Below are 16,847 nucleotides of genomic sequence, written 5' to 3'. Positions count from 1 at the left end.
CCTCCTGCCTCTGCTCGCGACGGGGTCGGAGGTCGGGCTCTTTCTCATTGAGGCGTAATTGCCCTGAGGTGTTGTAGTAGCGTCAGGTGGGTGACTAGCGACTCCATATTCATAGACGTTGTGAAGTGATGGCCACGGTGAGTCTGTTACCTCTGTCCCCACAGAGCGGTGACAGCGTTACTGACTGTTTTCTCCGTGCCGTCTGTTACTTCCCAGGACGCATTTATTCTATAACTGGAAGTTGTTGTGTGTTTTTTAAAAATATATTTTTTATTGATTTTAGAGATGAAGGGAGAGAGATAAAGAGAAACATCAATGAGGAGAGAGAATCATGGATCGGCTGCCTCCTGCATGCCCCACATTGGGGATCAAGCCTGCAACCCGGGCCTGTGCCCTGACCGGGAAATGAACTGTGACCTCCTGGTTCATAGGTCGACCCTCAACCACTGAGCCCCGCCTGCGGGGCAATATAAATGGAAGTGTTTAATCTTTACTGCCCTTCACCTTTTCTGCCCACCCCCAATTCCCTCCCCGCCCCGCCATCTCTGGCAATCATCGGTTTTTTTCTCTGTGCCCATGAGCCCTTTCTCTTTTGTTTTATTTGTTCATTTGTTTTGTGTTTTAGAGTCCACATGTCAGTGGAGCCATACAGTATTTGCCTTTTTCCTTCTGACTTATTTCACTGAGAGGAACACATTTTACTGATGGAACATGTTAGTAAACACACAAAGCAGCGCTTCTGAGGGACATTCCTGACTTCCTGTTTCCGAGCTGTTTTTCTCACACAGGCTTCTTGCACTGAGAAGACTCAGAAACAGATTTGTGTACGTTGTGGTTAATTCTCCTTAAACGTTTGATGACGTTTCCCGTGAAGCCTTGTGGGCTGTGCACCCCTGGCAGGGACCAGCCGCCCACCTGCCCTGGCTTCCTCTTCCTCATTTGTGAGACGAGGCGTCCGTCTCTCAGCCTGGCTTCCCCTGTTGCTCCCCCGTCTTTGCGTCTAAGCGTCCCTTCAATGAAGTAGCCATGGGCCCTGCTTTTATAATACAAGGTTAGATTAAAAGCAGCTGAATTTATTATAGAACCTGGAAATTAATACATCAGGTAAGTGGGACCACTCTCATTTCTATAAGGTTACGTCATTCATTCAAGTTAAGTATCTCTTGTCCTTTCGTTTTTTAAACGTTGCCATTTTTATTGTAGAGCCGTGTCACAATTTATATCAGAAAGTAGGTTCTTGTCCGGCTGGCGTGGCTCAGTGGTTGAGGGTTGACCTATGAACCAGGAGGTCAGGGTTTGATTCCCGGTCAGGGCTTAGGCCCGGGTTGTGGGCTTGATCCCCAGTGGGGGACATGCAGGAGGCAGCTGATCAGTGATTCTCTCTCATCATGGATGTTTCTCTCTCTCTCTCTCTCTCTCTCTCTCTCTCTCTCTCTCTCTCCCCCCCACCCCCTTCCTCTCTGAAATCAATAAAAAAAATATTTTAAAAATTTAAAAAAGAAAGACAGTAGATTCTTCATGCAGCCTATTTCAAAGAACCACATTTTCCCCACAGAACCAGCGTTGGTCTTGCTAAATGAGTCTTTTCGTGTGATCACCAGGTTTACCAAGTTGATAGAACTTAACCCAAATTTCTGCTCCAAAGTAAGATCCACTCTGTATTTGACTTCCAGAACCAGCTGCTGAACTACCGCTCTGCCATTTCAAACCAAGGCTCCAAGGTGGATGGCTTGGAAAAGGAATTCAGTCATCTGAGTCGTGAATTTGACACTTTGCAAGAAAAGGTAATGTGTTAGGTCAATAACATTACCTTTTTGTATGTACTTTCAAAATATTGTTAATTCACACCCCCCCCCCCCCATTAACGTAATTTGTTGCTCATCCATTTATTTTTTCATGTAGGTTCAAACAAACTCCAGAAAAGCACAAACGTTATATAACAACCTTGATCGGACAGTTCAAAGTGCGAAAGAGCTGGACACGAAGATTAAAAATGTCATCCGAAATGTGCACAGTAAGAAGTGACTCAGCCTGATAATCTAGTTAACTGTTTTCTATTACATAGCCTGTGCTTGCACTCTGGAAGATTTTCCTTTAAGAGTTCAACATTATGAGGAAGATCCTATAGTGAAAATAAAAAAACTAATATTGCCGGGCCAGTGTGGCTCAGTGGCTGAGCGTCGACCTATGAATCAGGAGGTCACGGTTCAATACCCAGTCTGGGCACATGCCCGAGTTGTGGGCTTGATCCTCAGTGGGGGGCGTGCAGGAGGCCCCTAATGGACAATGTTTCTCTCTCACTGATGTTTCTCTCTATCCCTCTCTCTTTCCTTCTCTCTAAAAATCAATTTAAAAATGTTTGAAAAACTAATATGAACCCTAAAAATACCTACCTGTTGTAAGTCATCTGCCAGAGTCCGGAACTCCCAGTCTGACACTCCTTGCTGTTTTCCAGTCCTGCTGAGGCAGGTCTCGGGGGCAGACCCAGGAGGACACACCCTGCCCCCCGGCGAGTTCCCCAGGAAGCTGGCCGAAGCTCAGCGCATGCTGAAGGAGCTGAGGGGCCGCGACTTTGGAAGGAACCTGAGAGACGCAGAGGCTGAGAAAAGAGAGGCGCAGCTCCGTAAGGGCGTTCCCCAACTCTCACACCCACCCATTCCGATCAGTTTGAAATCCAGGGTGCCAAGTGCAAGATCGAGTCCCCAGTCCCAGGCAGAGAGGGGTGGGGGGATCCAGTTTCCGTGTCTGTCACGTTAGAGCCGCCTGGGGTGAGGGGCAGCCCATCCACACCCCGGAGAGGATGTAGAAGGTAACGTCTTACCGTCAGGCACAAAGGGGGTCTCCTCCTAAGATCATAGATGCGAACACCCCTTGTTCCATGTTTACCGCATGTTCATTCTCCTCTCCTCCAGCTCCTCCCAGCGTTCTCGCTATATCATTTTTGAAAGGTCGCCCGCCCCTATCACGTTTGAATTACTAACAGATATTAGCTTTATTGTTGTGAAAACAGGAAATGGACATAGTAGGCATGAACAGAATATACCTGAAGTTTTCATTTAATTAGGGGAAATGCCTCGTTAGCTGAAAACGGAGAAATACTAGTGTGGCGCGTATTTTTTCAGGTACCGTTCATCATTCTCTAGGAAAATAAAGTCAACCCTGGCTCATTGATCAGTGCCACCAGCAGTGGCAGCTTTCTTTCAGCATCTGTGCTGTTTACATGTAAAATTAGCCTGGCCTTTACCTGCCGGGAGCCGGCGCAGAGGGAGGAGAGGGGCACGTGCTGAGGCCTGCAGACCTCGTCTGGTCCCCATGGGGCCGGCTGTGCACTCCTGGGTCATCCCCTCATTTCCCAGAGTCTCCGTGTCCTCACGGGAAACGTGAGGATGAGTCATTCCTGTTTTCACGTGATGATCACAGACGTTAGTGAGGCCACGGGGACGACGCCAGAGAGGTGCTGCCTGCATGTCAGTGCCTTTCCCGTCCCCTCGCACATTCGAGGAGGGCCGTGACACGGTTAGCAGCTCAGCTGTCCTCTGCAGCCTCCGTAACGCAGCGGCGCGCGTGCGCGTGTCCTCAGTGGGAAACATGGTGTGTGTTTCAGTGCTGCACCGGGTCCGGAGCTGGCTGGATGCCCGCCCGGGGGAGCACAGTGGGCTTGCCCAGAGCATCCGGGCCTCCTTAAACGACTACGAGGCCAGGCTCGCGGGCCTCCGGGCTGCACTGCAGGAGGCGGCCGCCCAGGCCAGGAAGGCCACGGGCCTCAACCAGGACAGCGAGCGGGCTTTGGAGTCCATCCAGGTGAGTCCCAGCGGCATCTGCCACGGTCACTCGGGACAGGAGGAGGGTGACGGCTCTGCTGTGGACTCAGTGGCGTAGCCGGGGACCATCTGTGCATCCAGTCTGTGTGCACCTCTCTGTGTGGGAGCCTCTAATCAAACAGGAACGAGGCATGAAGGCATCACATGCAAAGCTCCTCAGTTGCCAGAAAAGATTCTGAACTTAAACCACAGAGAAAGGAGAGCACACACCCCCACACACCCCACCGGGCTGCCAGAGTCCTGAAGGAATAATGTTACCGAGCAGATGAGAAACTAAACTCGCACTGGTTTTCATTCAAAGTGTGTAATATGGTTTTTAAATATGTTTTTATTGATTTCAGAGAGGACAGGAGAACGAGAAAGAGAGAGAGAAAGAGAAACATCAATGATGAGAGAGAATCATTGATTGGCTGCCTCCTACACACCCCATACTGGGGATTGAGCCTGCAACCTGGGCATGTGCCCTGACCGGGAATCGAACCGTGACCTCCTGGTTCCGAGGGTGATTGCTCAAACCCTGAGCCACACCGGTCGGACATATATAATATGCTTTAAGTAACTTTCTGTCAGATAGGCAAACATCATTGTCACAATCACCAGCAAGGGCGTGTTAAACCATGACCTGCTTTTTAGGAAATAAGTGAAACACAGGCCTCATCTGAATCTGATTGGGCAGGACTGTGAGCCGCGATGCTGTCGTGCGCGTTGACGGTGAGCGTTTGTGTGAAACCAGCAACAGAAGCGTGAGAGGTTAGGAAAGGACAGAGACCTGAGTGGAATAGCATAGGACTGATTCCAAAAAGAACTTGGTGCCCGTCAGGTGTGGCTCAGTAGTTGAGGGTTGACCTATGAACCAGGAGGTCACGGTTTGATTCCTGGTCGGGGCACAGGCCCGGGTTGTGGGCTCCATCCCCAGTAGGGGGTGTGCAGGAGGCAGCCCATCAATGATTCTCTCTCATCACTGATGTTTCTCTCTCTCCCCCCTCCTTCCTCTCTGAAATCAATAAAAACATATTTTAAAGAAAGAAAACAAGTCCTACAAAGAATGGTGAATTATATATAATATTCAAATTCGCTGTGCATACACAGGAGTGAGGAACACATGCCTGTAGCTTTTTAAAATCCCTCGTTCTCCTCCACATCTCAGAGCTTGGTTCTCTGTCCTCCTCGGTGCCCGAGAGGCCCCGTGTAGAGACCGGGCCAGAAAGGTAACTGCTGTTTCCCTGGCCCGAGGGAACCGGGACGGCGCCCCACCGCAGGGAGAACAGTGTCCCTCCCTCTGTCTTTGCCGGGACGAGACGGTCTTAGTCCCAGAACACGTTCTGACTGAAGTGGCTCCTGCGCCTGCTGTCCATAGAGTCTGCGCTCCCACCAATACCCTCTTCCTTCTCCAGAGACAAGTGAGAGAGATGAACGCCCTGCAGAGCGAGTTCACCAAGTCGCTGGCGGCGGCCGACTCTTCGTTACTGCAGACCAACGTCCTGCTGCAGCTGATGGAGAAGAGCCAGGAGGTGAGGCCACGCTCTTCTCTAGAAAAATCAAAACCGCCGACGTCACGGCAGGGAAGCGTGGGCGGGTGGCCATCCTTGTGGAGGAAATATGCCACCATGCCAGGAGGGTGCCCCCTGGCCGGGAGGGGTGACTAGCGTGTCTTCCTCGTCTATTCGTGTTGTCTGCAGTGAGCAAACGCTGCTCTCATAGTTTAAAGCCTTGGAACGGCCCTTTAAGATGCAGGCGTCCCCGTTAGCAGAAAGCACGTAGGACTGACACCAGATGGACAGCCTTCCTTAGCCCAGCGGGCATTTTGGAGGTGTGTTTTATGATCGCTATTTGCAAATCAGACAAAAAGTGTGTGTGGTTTAGTAGGACTTGACACCAGTGGTAACAGCGCGGTTACAAAAACCAGCGGGGCCGCGCCCCCCCCCCCCCCCCCCCCCCCCCGCAAGGAAAACGTTCAAATGGGCGAATGCTCCGGCGCCACTAAGTGACCTACGGTTACCCGGCGAGGGAAGGGCTTCGAAAGCGCGGTTCTCCTGTGGCCGCGTGGGAACGAGCCGTGTCGGGCAGAGCTCAGGAATGCACGCATGTTGCGTGCTAAACGGCCTGTCTGTCCACGGGAAACAGGACTATAACAACCTGGCGGCCTCGGTGAGCGAAGTGCGGCGGGAGCTAAGGGACAAGGCGAGCGCGCTCTCCGCATCGGCCGGCAACGCGGCGCTGGTGGCGCGGGCGGAGGCGCATGCACAGGCCCTGCAGGAGCTGGCCAAGCGGCTGGAGGAGTGAGTGTGGGCCCCCCACCCCCCTTGTGTGAGGACCCACTGGGCCTGGGGTGAAACCCCCCTGGACCCCCTGGGCCTCCAGAACAGGGTGGAGGGTGGCTCAGGCCCGGGTCCAATCCCTCCTACAACAGAGGCTGGTTCCCAGGCCGGGGAGGGGGGTGTAGAGCTGCAGGACCCAGATCCCAGGTGTCCCCTTAGCAGGTGCATGGGGGTCAGCGCGGGCAGGGGCCACTGCTGAGCACCGCACTCGCTGCAGGACCCAGCGGAACGCCAGCGCCGACGAGCTGGTGCGCTGCGCCGTGGAGGCAGCCACCGCCTACGAGAACATCCTCAACGCCATCAAGGCGGCCGAGGACGCAGCTGACAAGGCGGCCAGCGCCTCTGAGTCTGCCCTCCAGGTGGGCACCTGCCTGCACGGGCACCTTCTCTAGGTGCCCCCTCCTCTGAGATGATGGCTTTCTATTTTCCTTCTCTGTGCACCAAGGGGTAGAAGGAGAGAGAGAGAGAGAGAGAGAGAGAGAGAGAGAGAGAGAGAGAGAGAGAGAGATATGAGAGAGGTAGAGATGATAGAGAGAGGTAGAGGTAGAGATCTATATATAGAGGGATATAGCTAGATACAGATATAGCTATAGATCCACATATAACTATTACTTTAAATTAGAACTTGCTATTAGAACAAGCTATTAAATATCAGAGAAGGAGGGACAGGCCTTGTTAGAAGGTTGAAGGCTTTCATCTCCCAAAAACTGAACCCTAAAAGCAGCTCAGCTCTGTCCTCAGTTACTGCGGAGGGAACTGGACAGTGACAGTGAGCACACGAGGCAGGTGTTCTAGCATGTCATTAGCACGTATGTTATTAGCATGTCACCGAGATGGTCCGCTTCCCCACACCACAGGTGTCCGCCGAGAGCCCTGAATCTCTCTCTTAAGGAACAGCCTTTTTCAACCTCCTCTTCACCATAAACTCCTTCTCTAGAGATGAAAGGTGGGGCTTCGGGCAGGGGAAGGCTCTCTCCGGTTTCCCAAGCTGTGCCGCCTGCTCAGGCCGACTCACTTGGCTTTCAGACCGTGAGGAATGAAGACCTTCCGTCCAAAGCCAGGACCCTGAGCTCTGACAGCGACGCGCTGTTAACTGAAGCCCAGACGACACAGAGCAAGCTGCAGCGAGGTATTGGGGCGAGGGGGTCGGGGTACAGTCGGGGGCTGGATGATACCTCTGGGGGCGGGAGAGGCACCTGGGAGAGAAAGGCCCTCCTGAACCCCAGCGCCGGGCGGTGGGTAACCCGTGGTCCGTCTGTAGACGTGGTTCCTGCCCAGTATTCCCACGTGACCTGGCTGAACTGGAGCCTCGTGACTGGGTGAACCTTGAGGGCGACGAGCCTGTCTAGGCCTGGCCTTTGGGGCTTTGAACTTAACCTACTTGTGGCCATGGCACCGGGAACCCACACCGCGTAGGCACATGTGCAGGGCTGGCTTCTTCTTTTTAATTTATCTTCACCGTTGAAAGTATTACAGGTGTCCCCTCTTCCCCCCATGGGCCCCCTCCCCTCTCCCACACGCTGGTTTCTTATTTAAGGTGAAGATCATTCATTTCAGATCATTGAGGAGCTGCCAGAACATTTCTTAAGTCCTGAAATCTTAGCAATCACAAGTACCAAAAGCCACTGCCACGGTGAAACATGAGGGCTTCTTACTTACAGATTTTATCCTTGAAAATTTCCTTTCATTTAATCCGCCTCAATATCACCAGACTCCTGTGTTGACATGTAATCATCTGCCTAGTAGATTTTAAGAATTACATTTTTTTTGCATGTCATCTGCTCCCTATAAAATGTGGGCTAAGAAGTGAGGGTTTAAACAGGCTTAGGCTGCTAAGCACGTTGTTCCTTTCTTCTTTTTGTTTTCTACCGCCTAGGGGTGTCTGTGAGCCTGTTCCCCTCACGGGCTTTTCTAAATGTGGTTCATTTTCGGTGTGGAAATGAACAGGCAGTGCCTACGTGTGTGGTTTGCTTGCACACGGCTGGGGTACAGCTCGCCTTCCCCGCTCTCGGAGACTGAAGAGGCGTCCTGTCTGCATTCTGCATCCAGCTGTTCGCCCCTCAGTCACTCAGTCACTCGACAAACATGTACTAGTGACAGCGGTGGCGTCTCGGGGGCCTTACCTGCAGGTCTGCTCGACGCTGTGCGGGCACCAGCTACTGCCGGGCCGCTGGCACCACGCGGGATCAAAACCCGAGTGACCGCCTTCGCGCTCCCTTTCCCTTTAGAAATCAGTCCGGCTCTGAACAACCTCCAGCAAACTTTGAGAACGATGACAGTTCAGAAAGGCACGATGCACACCAATGTCACCACCTTCCGCAATGACCTGCGCGGGATGGCGAGAGGTCTGTGTGCCCTGAGCCCCCGCCCAGCGCCCGGCTGCTCCTGCTGGGCGGCTCAGACACTCACCCTCCCTGTCTCTGCATCAGACGACATCGACGGCCTGATCAGCAGCGCCAGGAGCATGGTCAGAAGTGCCAACGACATCACAGACACGGTCCTGGGAGGGCTGCACCCCATCCAGGAGGATGTGGGGAGGATTAAGGACGCCTACGGGAGCACCCGCGGCGAAGACTTCAGCCAGGCGCTCACCGACGCGGACAGCTCAGGTGCCCGGCGTTCGGGGCCGGGGAGGCGATCCGTGGTCTCCCTCGTTCTGTGCTCTGGTCACTTTAGGTTCTTCCCTGATCAAGTGTGATCTTAGAAACGAAAACATGAGAACAGTTTCCAATAACTCATTCAAAGATATGGGTGCTCTGTTCCTTAGAAGGACCGGGCAGAACTCATTCACACTGCTGTGGACTCCCCTTTTATAGATGTAATGACTCATGATGGGGTCCCTGAATCATGATTGAGCTTAAGGGTTCGAAAACCAAGAGGTATTTTCCCTAAAGTGGTCGAGAAAGATGATTGGCATGTGGCTGCAGAATAAAATCCCTGGTGTGCTTAGGAAAGGTCTCTGAGTCCTCCGGTTCAACATTCGGGACCCAAACACTCCCCTTGACAAATGCTGTCACCAGGAGCATCTGTGTTTAACCTTCTCAACGCTCACCGTCAATGTGTTTCCTCATCTCACCAACAGTAAAGAAACTAACCAACAAGCTGCCTGATCTTCTGAGCAAGATTGAAAGCATCAACCAGCAGCTGTTGCCGCTGGGCAACATCTCTGACAACGTGGACCACATCCGGGAGCTAATCCAGCAGGCCAGGGACGCAGCGAACAAGGTGGGTGCACCCCGCGTGCCGGCACCAGAGCTCCTCCTCGGAAAAGTCGCCCGTTCACCGACGGAGAGCGTTTATTGCCCCGAGAGCCCGCTGCTTTCTTGCCCTGACTCTTCGGTTGCTTGATTGCTGCCTCCTGTCATCCCCGATGGTCGGTGTGTCGGGGACCGACTGTCTCCTGCCCCCCAGTGTCTGCAGACAGAGGGCTGGGTGAACGCAATCTCAGGGCGGGTTCTGTGGTCGGAATGTGCTGGTGCGATGCTGCCCAGGCCCTGCGTCCTCCTGTGACGGACGCTGTGGTCCCCTTTGTTCCGGAGGGACGGACAGTTCCTGCAGCGCCGGCATGTTCTGGATGTGGGGTGACAGCAATTTTCTGTCATAGGAGCACGGATCCCTCAGCCTTTCTCCCATCCACCCCCCCCCCCCCCATCGACCCTTCTGGCCCCCCTGCCCTCCTGCCCAGGCCTTCACCACCCTGTTGTCTGTGTCCATGGTTATGCATACGTGCATACAAGGTCTTTGGTTGATCTCTACTCTCCCACCCTCCCACCCTCCTTCCCTCTGACATTTAACAGTCCGTTCCATGCTTCCATGTCTCTGGATCATTCGTGCTTTTTACTGCGGGGCTAGGAGGCCTCACACCCCTCGTTCCTTATCAGCCGGCTTGGGAGCGGTGGTTCGTGCTAGAAGGAGTAGCTGGGGAGCCAGGAGCTGCCGCCCTGCACACCCACGTTCCCCTGGAACAGCGCTAACGCCGCCGTCTCGCCCTCGCAGGTCGCCATCCCCATGAGGTTCAACGGGAAGTCGGGCGTGGAGGTCCGGCTGCCGAGCGACCTGGACGACCTGAAGGGGTACACGTCTCTCTCCTTGTTTCTCCAAAGACCCGAGCCCGGGGAGAATGGAGGATCGGAGAACATGTTTGTGATGTACCTCGGCAACAGAGACGTGAGTGCCGCGCTGGCGTTTCTCCTGTTCTTAAAGGAATATGGGCTCGGGGGCGCGTGACCCCGCTGGGCCGTGCCGTCGGCACAGCAGGAGGAAATCCCGCCAGCGTGTCAGCAGGCTCCACCACCTCGACGGTGCACGGGGCCTCCGTCAGCCCTGGATTTTACCTGCCGCAGAGCTAGGGGCCTTCCACGTGTGCACCCGTGAGCACATGCACACCTGGGGCCAAAGGTCAGCCCCTCTCCCGTGTGCCCAGGGCAGCAATGTGAGGGCTTCATGGAACCCTCACGTGTAGGACATGAGTGCACGACACCGCGAGCCAAGGCAGCTCGCGCATTAGCAGTGTGAGCTGTGCTGTCGTGTTATTCCCACGAGGATACGCCTCGTTTGTTCTGCCCCCAAGGCTCACTGTGTGAACCCACGCGTGACTGGAGATGCACTCGCTTGGGATGGGAGCTGAGAGCATGCGTGTGTCCAGGGCTCTGAGGTGGACTTTCTGCCCCAGGCCTCCGGGGACTACATCGGCATGGCCGTGGTGGACGGCCAACTCAGGTGTGTCTACAACCTGGGGGACCGCGAGGCCGAGCTGCAGGTGGACCAGACCTTGACCAGGAGTGAAACTCAGGAGGCGGTTATGGACCGGGTCAAGTTCCAGAGGTACTCGGCCGACAGACCGCGGCTCCTGTTAAGCTGACTTACGCCCCCAAACTTCCATCGCACGTGTTGCTGAACCCCATTTTTAGAATCTTGGCTTTGATTTTTTTCTCATGTGTGCATACATTTTTATATAAACTTGCTATCTACTTTATTTCTAAACAGAATTTACCAGTTTGCAAGGCTTAATTACACCAGAAAAGCCACATCCAATAAACCAGAAACAGCTCAGTTCTATGACATAGAAGGTGGGAACAGCAACACACTCCTCAACCTGGACCCTGAAAACGTGGTGTTTTACGTGGGAGGCTACCCACCTGACTTCACAGTAAGTGCAGGTGCTGCTTCCCGCGGGGAGCGTGGACATTGTTATCTGGTGTCTCTACTTACCAATTATATGGAGGTGGGTTTAACTTTATGTTCTCGGACCTCACCCAGAGGTAATAGCTAGCACTCAGTACTTCCTTGCACAGTGATATATGCTAAGTATATTCATTTAAAAAGCATTGTTATCATTCCCACTTCTTAGATAAGGGAACTGAGACAAAGAGGTTGGATAACTTGCCCAAAGTCATAGGTTTCTAAACAGTAAAGCCAGGGCATTTGGCTCCAGGGTCCCCATTCTTAGCTCCTGTTGCTCTGTTGTTGGTGAAAAGTGCCAGATTCATACTATTTCTTGGTCAACCTGATCATTGTCCTTTGCTCAGTGAGCAGATTTTTGTTTCCTTCTCTTCAGCTCCCCCGAAGACTCAGGTTCCCTCCGTACAAAGGCTGTATTGAGTTGGATGACCTCAATGAGAACGTCCTGAGCTTGTACAACTTCAAAGAAACGTTCAACCTCAATACCACCGAAGTGGAGCCTTGTCGAAGGTAACTGGGGCCCGGAGCTGGGTCTCGGTCTCTGTGATCTTCACGACTTGCAGGTGTTGTACACGGATAACTTGCTGTTGATGTCACAGGCTGCTTTGGGCCAGCAGTTCTTCGAGGATGCTGGCGTGGACCAGGCTAGGCCGTCCCTAAAATCTAAGACCGGTGGCTTTTTTCTTCGTCTGTGTAATTTGTTAGGTTGATAGAATTTTCTCGATTTAAAAACATATAAATTTCTCTTAAATTTTTGGTGCCTCCTACCACAAAACGTTCCGTGTAGGATGGTACCTGATTTAGGCACAAAAGTATATATTTACTGTAAATTGAAAAAAAAAAAAAAAGTGGCCCACAAAGCACACCCACACCTGGACCTAATGGACATTCTGCCGGGAGCTCCTGACCTTGCTTTCCTCTGGTTAAAAGGGTTTGGGATATTCTAATCCAAACAGACTGAGTTTTTATTACTTGGAATAAAATTACTGTATTTCACGTTAATATTTGGACGTTTCAAGCTCTTCCTAAGTAGATATTTTCAAAGGGACTCCTGAATATGATCTTTACTGAGCTGGTGTTTAATTATCATAAGATGTAAGAGTACCTCCTGAGAAATGCTGGCTGTCTCAGCGTTTAAAGGTGTTTCCTCTTCTTTAAAGAAGCTTGACGACTAGATTGCATGTGTTGGCTCCATTCCCCAGACAGCAGCATCTCCTACTGATAAACACGCTTGTGGATCACCCTTCGCTGCCCTGTTCTCACTTGTGCTGATTGGTGTTGACAGGAGGAAGGAGGAGTCGGACAAGAATTACTTTGAAGGCACAGGCTATGCTCGAGTTCCAACTCAGCCACACGCTCCCATCCCCACCTTTGGCCAGACGGTTCAGACCACTGTGGACAGAGGGTTGCTGTTCTTTGCACAAAACCAGGTAATTTATAACAAGCATCTAACTACTAGCAAGTATGCCCATTCAATGGAGCAACTTGGGGTACCTGGGTATTATAAACAGCCAACTCGGCCTGAAAGACCAGGTGCAAATGTGACCTGCATCCTCTCCCATGGCCCAGTCCTACGTTCTCTGGTTGTGGGAAGGTGTGTTGTAATAAGGCAAGGAATCAGGAACCTGAGAACATGCTACCAAAATGTGGGAGAAGTCACCCCTTTTCCCATTCGATTCTCATTGTCAGTTTCACTCTTTGGAAACGACTCTTTGCCTTATAATTGCCTAAAACGACTTTGCATAAAAAATGTGAAGACATCCTGGGGTATTGGTCCGACTCTTGCAGGCTGTGTGGGGGTGTCTTCATCAACCTGGCCCTTGACTACCCAGGACATGATAGCGTCTCTCTTACCAAGTAGCTGAGATCCCTAGAGGCCATTCCTTAGTCTCCTGGCCTAGACAAGTCCAAGGCCATGCTCTACACTCTACAGGTGATCACCAGCGCCACCTGCTGGTGGTTGGGCTGGAGTTGTCTGCGCTGTTAAGAGCCTTCTGTTGTTGCTCCATCAGGTAGCGTTTCTGGAGAAATGGGGGTCTCCGGTCTAAGAATGTGGGTTCACAAGGCAGTTGGGATCTTACCAGACCCTTCTACCTGAAGGTGGGGTCACAGGCCTGGCCCGACTCTTCTCTCTGGGTTGGTCTGGGCCCTCCAGGAGGTGCCAAGGCTAATGGGTTGGGAAGGCCCTGACCTGCCAGGAGATGCAGAGCCTGGAGGTCCACAGTGTGTGCAGGGCCAGGCGGCTGTTTCCTGAAGCGGGGTCCTCTTGCTACAGCTTGAAGGCCTTTGAGACGGAGCCAGAAGCTCTGCTCATTATATTAGAAGGAAGCTTACAAGATGCTGTCAGCAACCAGACAGGAGAGCGTGATCTGAGGCCTGCTGGGGGTAGGCTGGCTCCTTCCTGTCCGTGAGTTGAGGTTATTCTGTTGTTAGGAGGGAGAGGACCCCTGACTGGCTCCCCAGGGCAGGGTGAGGGTCCCGCTGGGCTGACTTTTCTTTCAGAGAAGGGCTCTGAGGCCTTCAGTGAGAGGCTTCACACCAACAGGGTTTGTGCAAGAGCCAACATGAGCCAACATCAGCCTCACGGGAGAAATCCCGGCTCATCTTTCCTCTGAGGAAACACTTGGCTCGAATACATGCCTTGCACCACAATGCGGATGCAGACGGACCAAGACCAACAGGTTCCTGCCCCAGGGACCTCGGGTGCTGTGAGGGAAGACAAACAGGAAGCACACGTATGCTAACTGATGGATTATGCTAATGATTGGTTATGCTAGTTGATTGGTTATGCTAATGATTGGTTATGCTAGTTGATGGGTTATGCTAATGATTGGTTATGCTAGTTGATTGGTTATGCTGATGATTGGTTATGCTAATGATTGGTTATGCTAGTTGATTGGTTATGCTGATGATTGGTTATGCTAGTTGATTGGTTATGCTGATGATTGGTTATGCTAATGATTGGTTATGCTAGTTGATTGGTTATGCTGATGATTGGTTATGCTAGTTGATTGGTTATGATAATGATTGGTTATGCTAATGATTGGTTATGCTAATGATTGGTTATGCTAATGATTGGTTATGCTAGCTGATGGGCTAATGATGTCATCACGATGGTGATGACCATAGAGAGGGAACGTTGGAGGTGAAAAGAGGGTGTGTCACAGAATAGACTTCCTTGAACAAAGGATGCTTAATCTGAGACCCAGAGGACAAGCAGAGGACAGCGTGCAAAGGGGAGAGGCGGGAGGGTGACCCATTGGGGGAGGGGCAGGAAGGAGGCCCAGACGTGAGGAGGGCCGGGGGCTTTGAGGGAGCGATGGCTGCCCGTGTGGCTGGGACACAGAGAGCCAGAGGGACCAGAGGAATGGACCCAGCAGTGGTCAGAGCCTCAGAGCACCTGGTGGGGAGTTAGGGCTTTCTCCTGAGAGCGCAGGAGAGCACCTGCTCACACTGACCACGTTGGCTGCAGAGTGGAACACGGATTCACGAGGGCACAGCGTGGGTATGGGGGGACAGTGTGGGCATAGGCGACAGTGTGGGCATGGGGGGACATGGTGGACATGGGGAACAGCGAGGGCATTGGGGGACAGCGTGGGCATGGGGGGACGGCGTGGGCATGGGGGACAGCACATTGTCGCTGTGCAGTCAGCTGAAGGAGCTGTGGCTGCGACCAGGAGGCCTGACGGGGAGAGAGCTAAGAAATGCTGGGACTGGGCAGAGTGGATTGGGTGGGAGAGGGAAGAGGAAGAGTGACTCCTGTGTGTGTGGCTGGCTCACAGTGATTAGAAGTGAGAGGAAGGAGAGGGAGCTGCGTGAGGGCAGGGACGGCTCAGCAGCGGGTAGGAGGCCTGTGGGTCGGGGTCCTGTGAGAGAGGTTCTGGGTTTGCGTGTCTGGGGGGCCTGGCAGCAAGAACCGGAGGAGGCAGGTGTGCAGGCCCGCGCCGTGCAGACAGGTCGAGGCTGGAGGAGACGTTTGGGCCTCACGGGCACACCTGAATCGGAGCACAGCTGTGTCTGAGATCGTGAGACAGGGGAGTGGTGGGAGGAAGAGGTCCTGTGCGGGATCCCCAAAGCACCCCCACACTGAAACGGGAGGTGAGGGGGCTGAGCCAGCAAATGAGACTGAGACGCAGGAACAAGGCAGGAGCCAGCGGGTGGCCAGCGCCTGGGGCTCACGGAAGACCAGGCCCCTTTCCAAGGGCAGCAGCTGTTCGCGTGGTGTCATGAGCGGGGTCTTTCCCGTTTCCACGTTCACACGCTGGTCCTGGGTCGCTGGGAAGCGGCCAGGGCAGCTAGACTAGCGTTGACTGGTCCCTCCTGAGTGCCGACGCCGCACACGATGCTGACGAGGCTCAGCGTGCAACCCCAGGCCCAGCCGGGAGCTGGCCTGCAGCGCTCTTGTCCCTTCACCTGAGGAGGCAGCTGGCTGAGAGCGGCCGGGACCTAGAGGACTTGCGTGCCAGCGCTCAGCCCTTCCTCTGGCGCGTCTCCTGGTCATGGGGGTTGATCCTGGCTCGAGGGTCCTCATCTCCCTAAACCCAGAGTCCTGTCATGGGCGCTGTCTCCTTGCTCTGTGACCCTCCAGCTCCCTAAACCCAGAGTCCTGTCATGGGCGCTGTCTCCTTGCTCTAGAGTCGCTTCATCTCCCTCAACATCGAGGACGGCAGCCTCCTGGTGCGGTACAAGCTGGACGCAGAGCCGCCCAAAGAAAAGGGGATCCGAGACGTCATCAGCGACGGGAAAGACCACTCGGTACGTCCGAGTCTGTTCCCTGGATCCTCACCTGCCTCCGCCCTCAGGGACATCCGCACCCACGCTCTTCTCTTCTACCGGGTGGACCCACCCACTGAGCGGCACGTCCCTTTACGATGTCGACATTTGGGCAGGAGATATAGAACGTGTATGTGGCATATACACCGAGTAGCCAGATTATTATGATCTCTGAACGCATAATAATCTGGCCCTCAGTGTATAAAACACGACTCACGCCAACATCTTCATTAAAATGTTTTAATAGTGTAGTTTACGCGACGGTCTCCTGGCCGCGTGTGTCATGAATCGGGAGGGAGACAAGACCACAGCAGCCCTGAAGCACCGTGAACAGGGTTCCTTTTCCTCGCTGCTGGCTGACTCGCCTCTCCTTTATTTCAGATTCAGATCAAGATTGGAAAAGCCCAGAGACTTATGTTGATAAGTGTGGGGAATTCCCAAAGCATTAGAATTGAAGAAGAAATATTTGATTTCAACACGTATTATCTGGGAGGCATCCCACTTTCCATCAGGGAAAGGTAAGATGGATGATCTTTTTTTAAGGAAGCAGATTGCCTCTCGGTGGTTTGATTGCTCCTGATTCCTTTGCCTTTTTAATTCTAGCGACAGATCACCACAAAGAGCTAGCTTTTCAGTATCGACAGTGTCGGGCAACAGGGTAACGCAGGCTCTACACACTGGGTGATGGGACGGGCCATTTGGGGGGGGGGGAGGCAGGGGAGCTGTGTGCCACCCCATTGTCACTCTTGGGAGG

General features: G+C 53.2%; 1 protein-coding gene across 6 annotated transcripts in view; it reads left to right on the top strand.

Annotated features, from left to right (window-relative positions):
- LAMA3 (laminin subunit alpha 3) overlaps positions 1 to 16,847 on the top strand; it is a 156,303-nt gene that overhangs the window by 119,381 nt on the left and 20,075 nt on the right. For 5 of the 6 annotated variants that reach the window (XM_054723727.1, XM_054723726.1, XM_054723724.1 and 2 more), the window contains 18 exons: positions 1,674 to 1,784; positions 1,903 to 2,014; positions 2,456 to 2,623; positions 3,605 to 3,801; positions 5,216 to 5,332; positions 5,946 to 6,100; positions 6,357 to 6,498; positions 7,166 to 7,268; positions 8,368 to 8,484; positions 8,569 to 8,748; positions 9,222 to 9,364; positions 10,136 to 10,306; positions 10,812 to 10,963; positions 11,126 to 11,288; positions 11,697 to 11,830; positions 12,606 to 12,750; positions 15,956 to 16,075; positions 16,475 to 16,611. In XM_054723727.1, the coding sequence (XP_054579702.1) occupies positions 1,674 to 1,784; positions 1,903 to 2,014; positions 2,456 to 2,623; positions 3,605 to 3,801; positions 5,216 to 5,332; positions 5,946 to 6,100; positions 6,357 to 6,498; positions 7,166 to 7,268; positions 8,368 to 8,484; positions 8,569 to 8,748; positions 9,222 to 9,364; positions 10,136 to 10,306; positions 10,812 to 10,963; positions 11,126 to 11,288; positions 11,697 to 11,830; positions 12,606 to 12,750; positions 15,956 to 16,075; positions 16,475 to 16,611 (2,567 nt within the window). The remainder of the gene's footprint in view (positions 1 to 1,673; positions 1,785 to 1,902; positions 2,015 to 2,455; positions 2,624 to 3,604; positions 3,802 to 5,215; positions 5,333 to 5,945; positions 6,101 to 6,356; positions 6,499 to 7,165; positions 7,269 to 8,367; positions 8,485 to 8,568; positions 8,749 to 9,221; positions 9,365 to 10,135; positions 10,307 to 10,811; positions 10,964 to 11,125; positions 11,289 to 11,696; positions 11,831 to 12,605; positions 12,751 to 15,955; positions 16,076 to 16,474; positions 16,612 to 16,847) is intronic. The other variant, XM_054723728.1, reaches the window with a different exon arrangement.

This window comes from Eptesicus fuscus, chromosome 12 (genome assembly GCF_027574615.1).
Source record: "Eptesicus fuscus isolate TK198812 chromosome 12, DD_ASM_mEF_20220401, whole genome shotgun sequence".
Lineage (NCBI taxonomy): Eukaryota > Metazoa > Chordata > Mammalia > Chiroptera > Vespertilionidae > Eptesicus > Eptesicus fuscus.
This window is presented reverse-complemented; position numbering and strand designations above follow the sequence as displayed.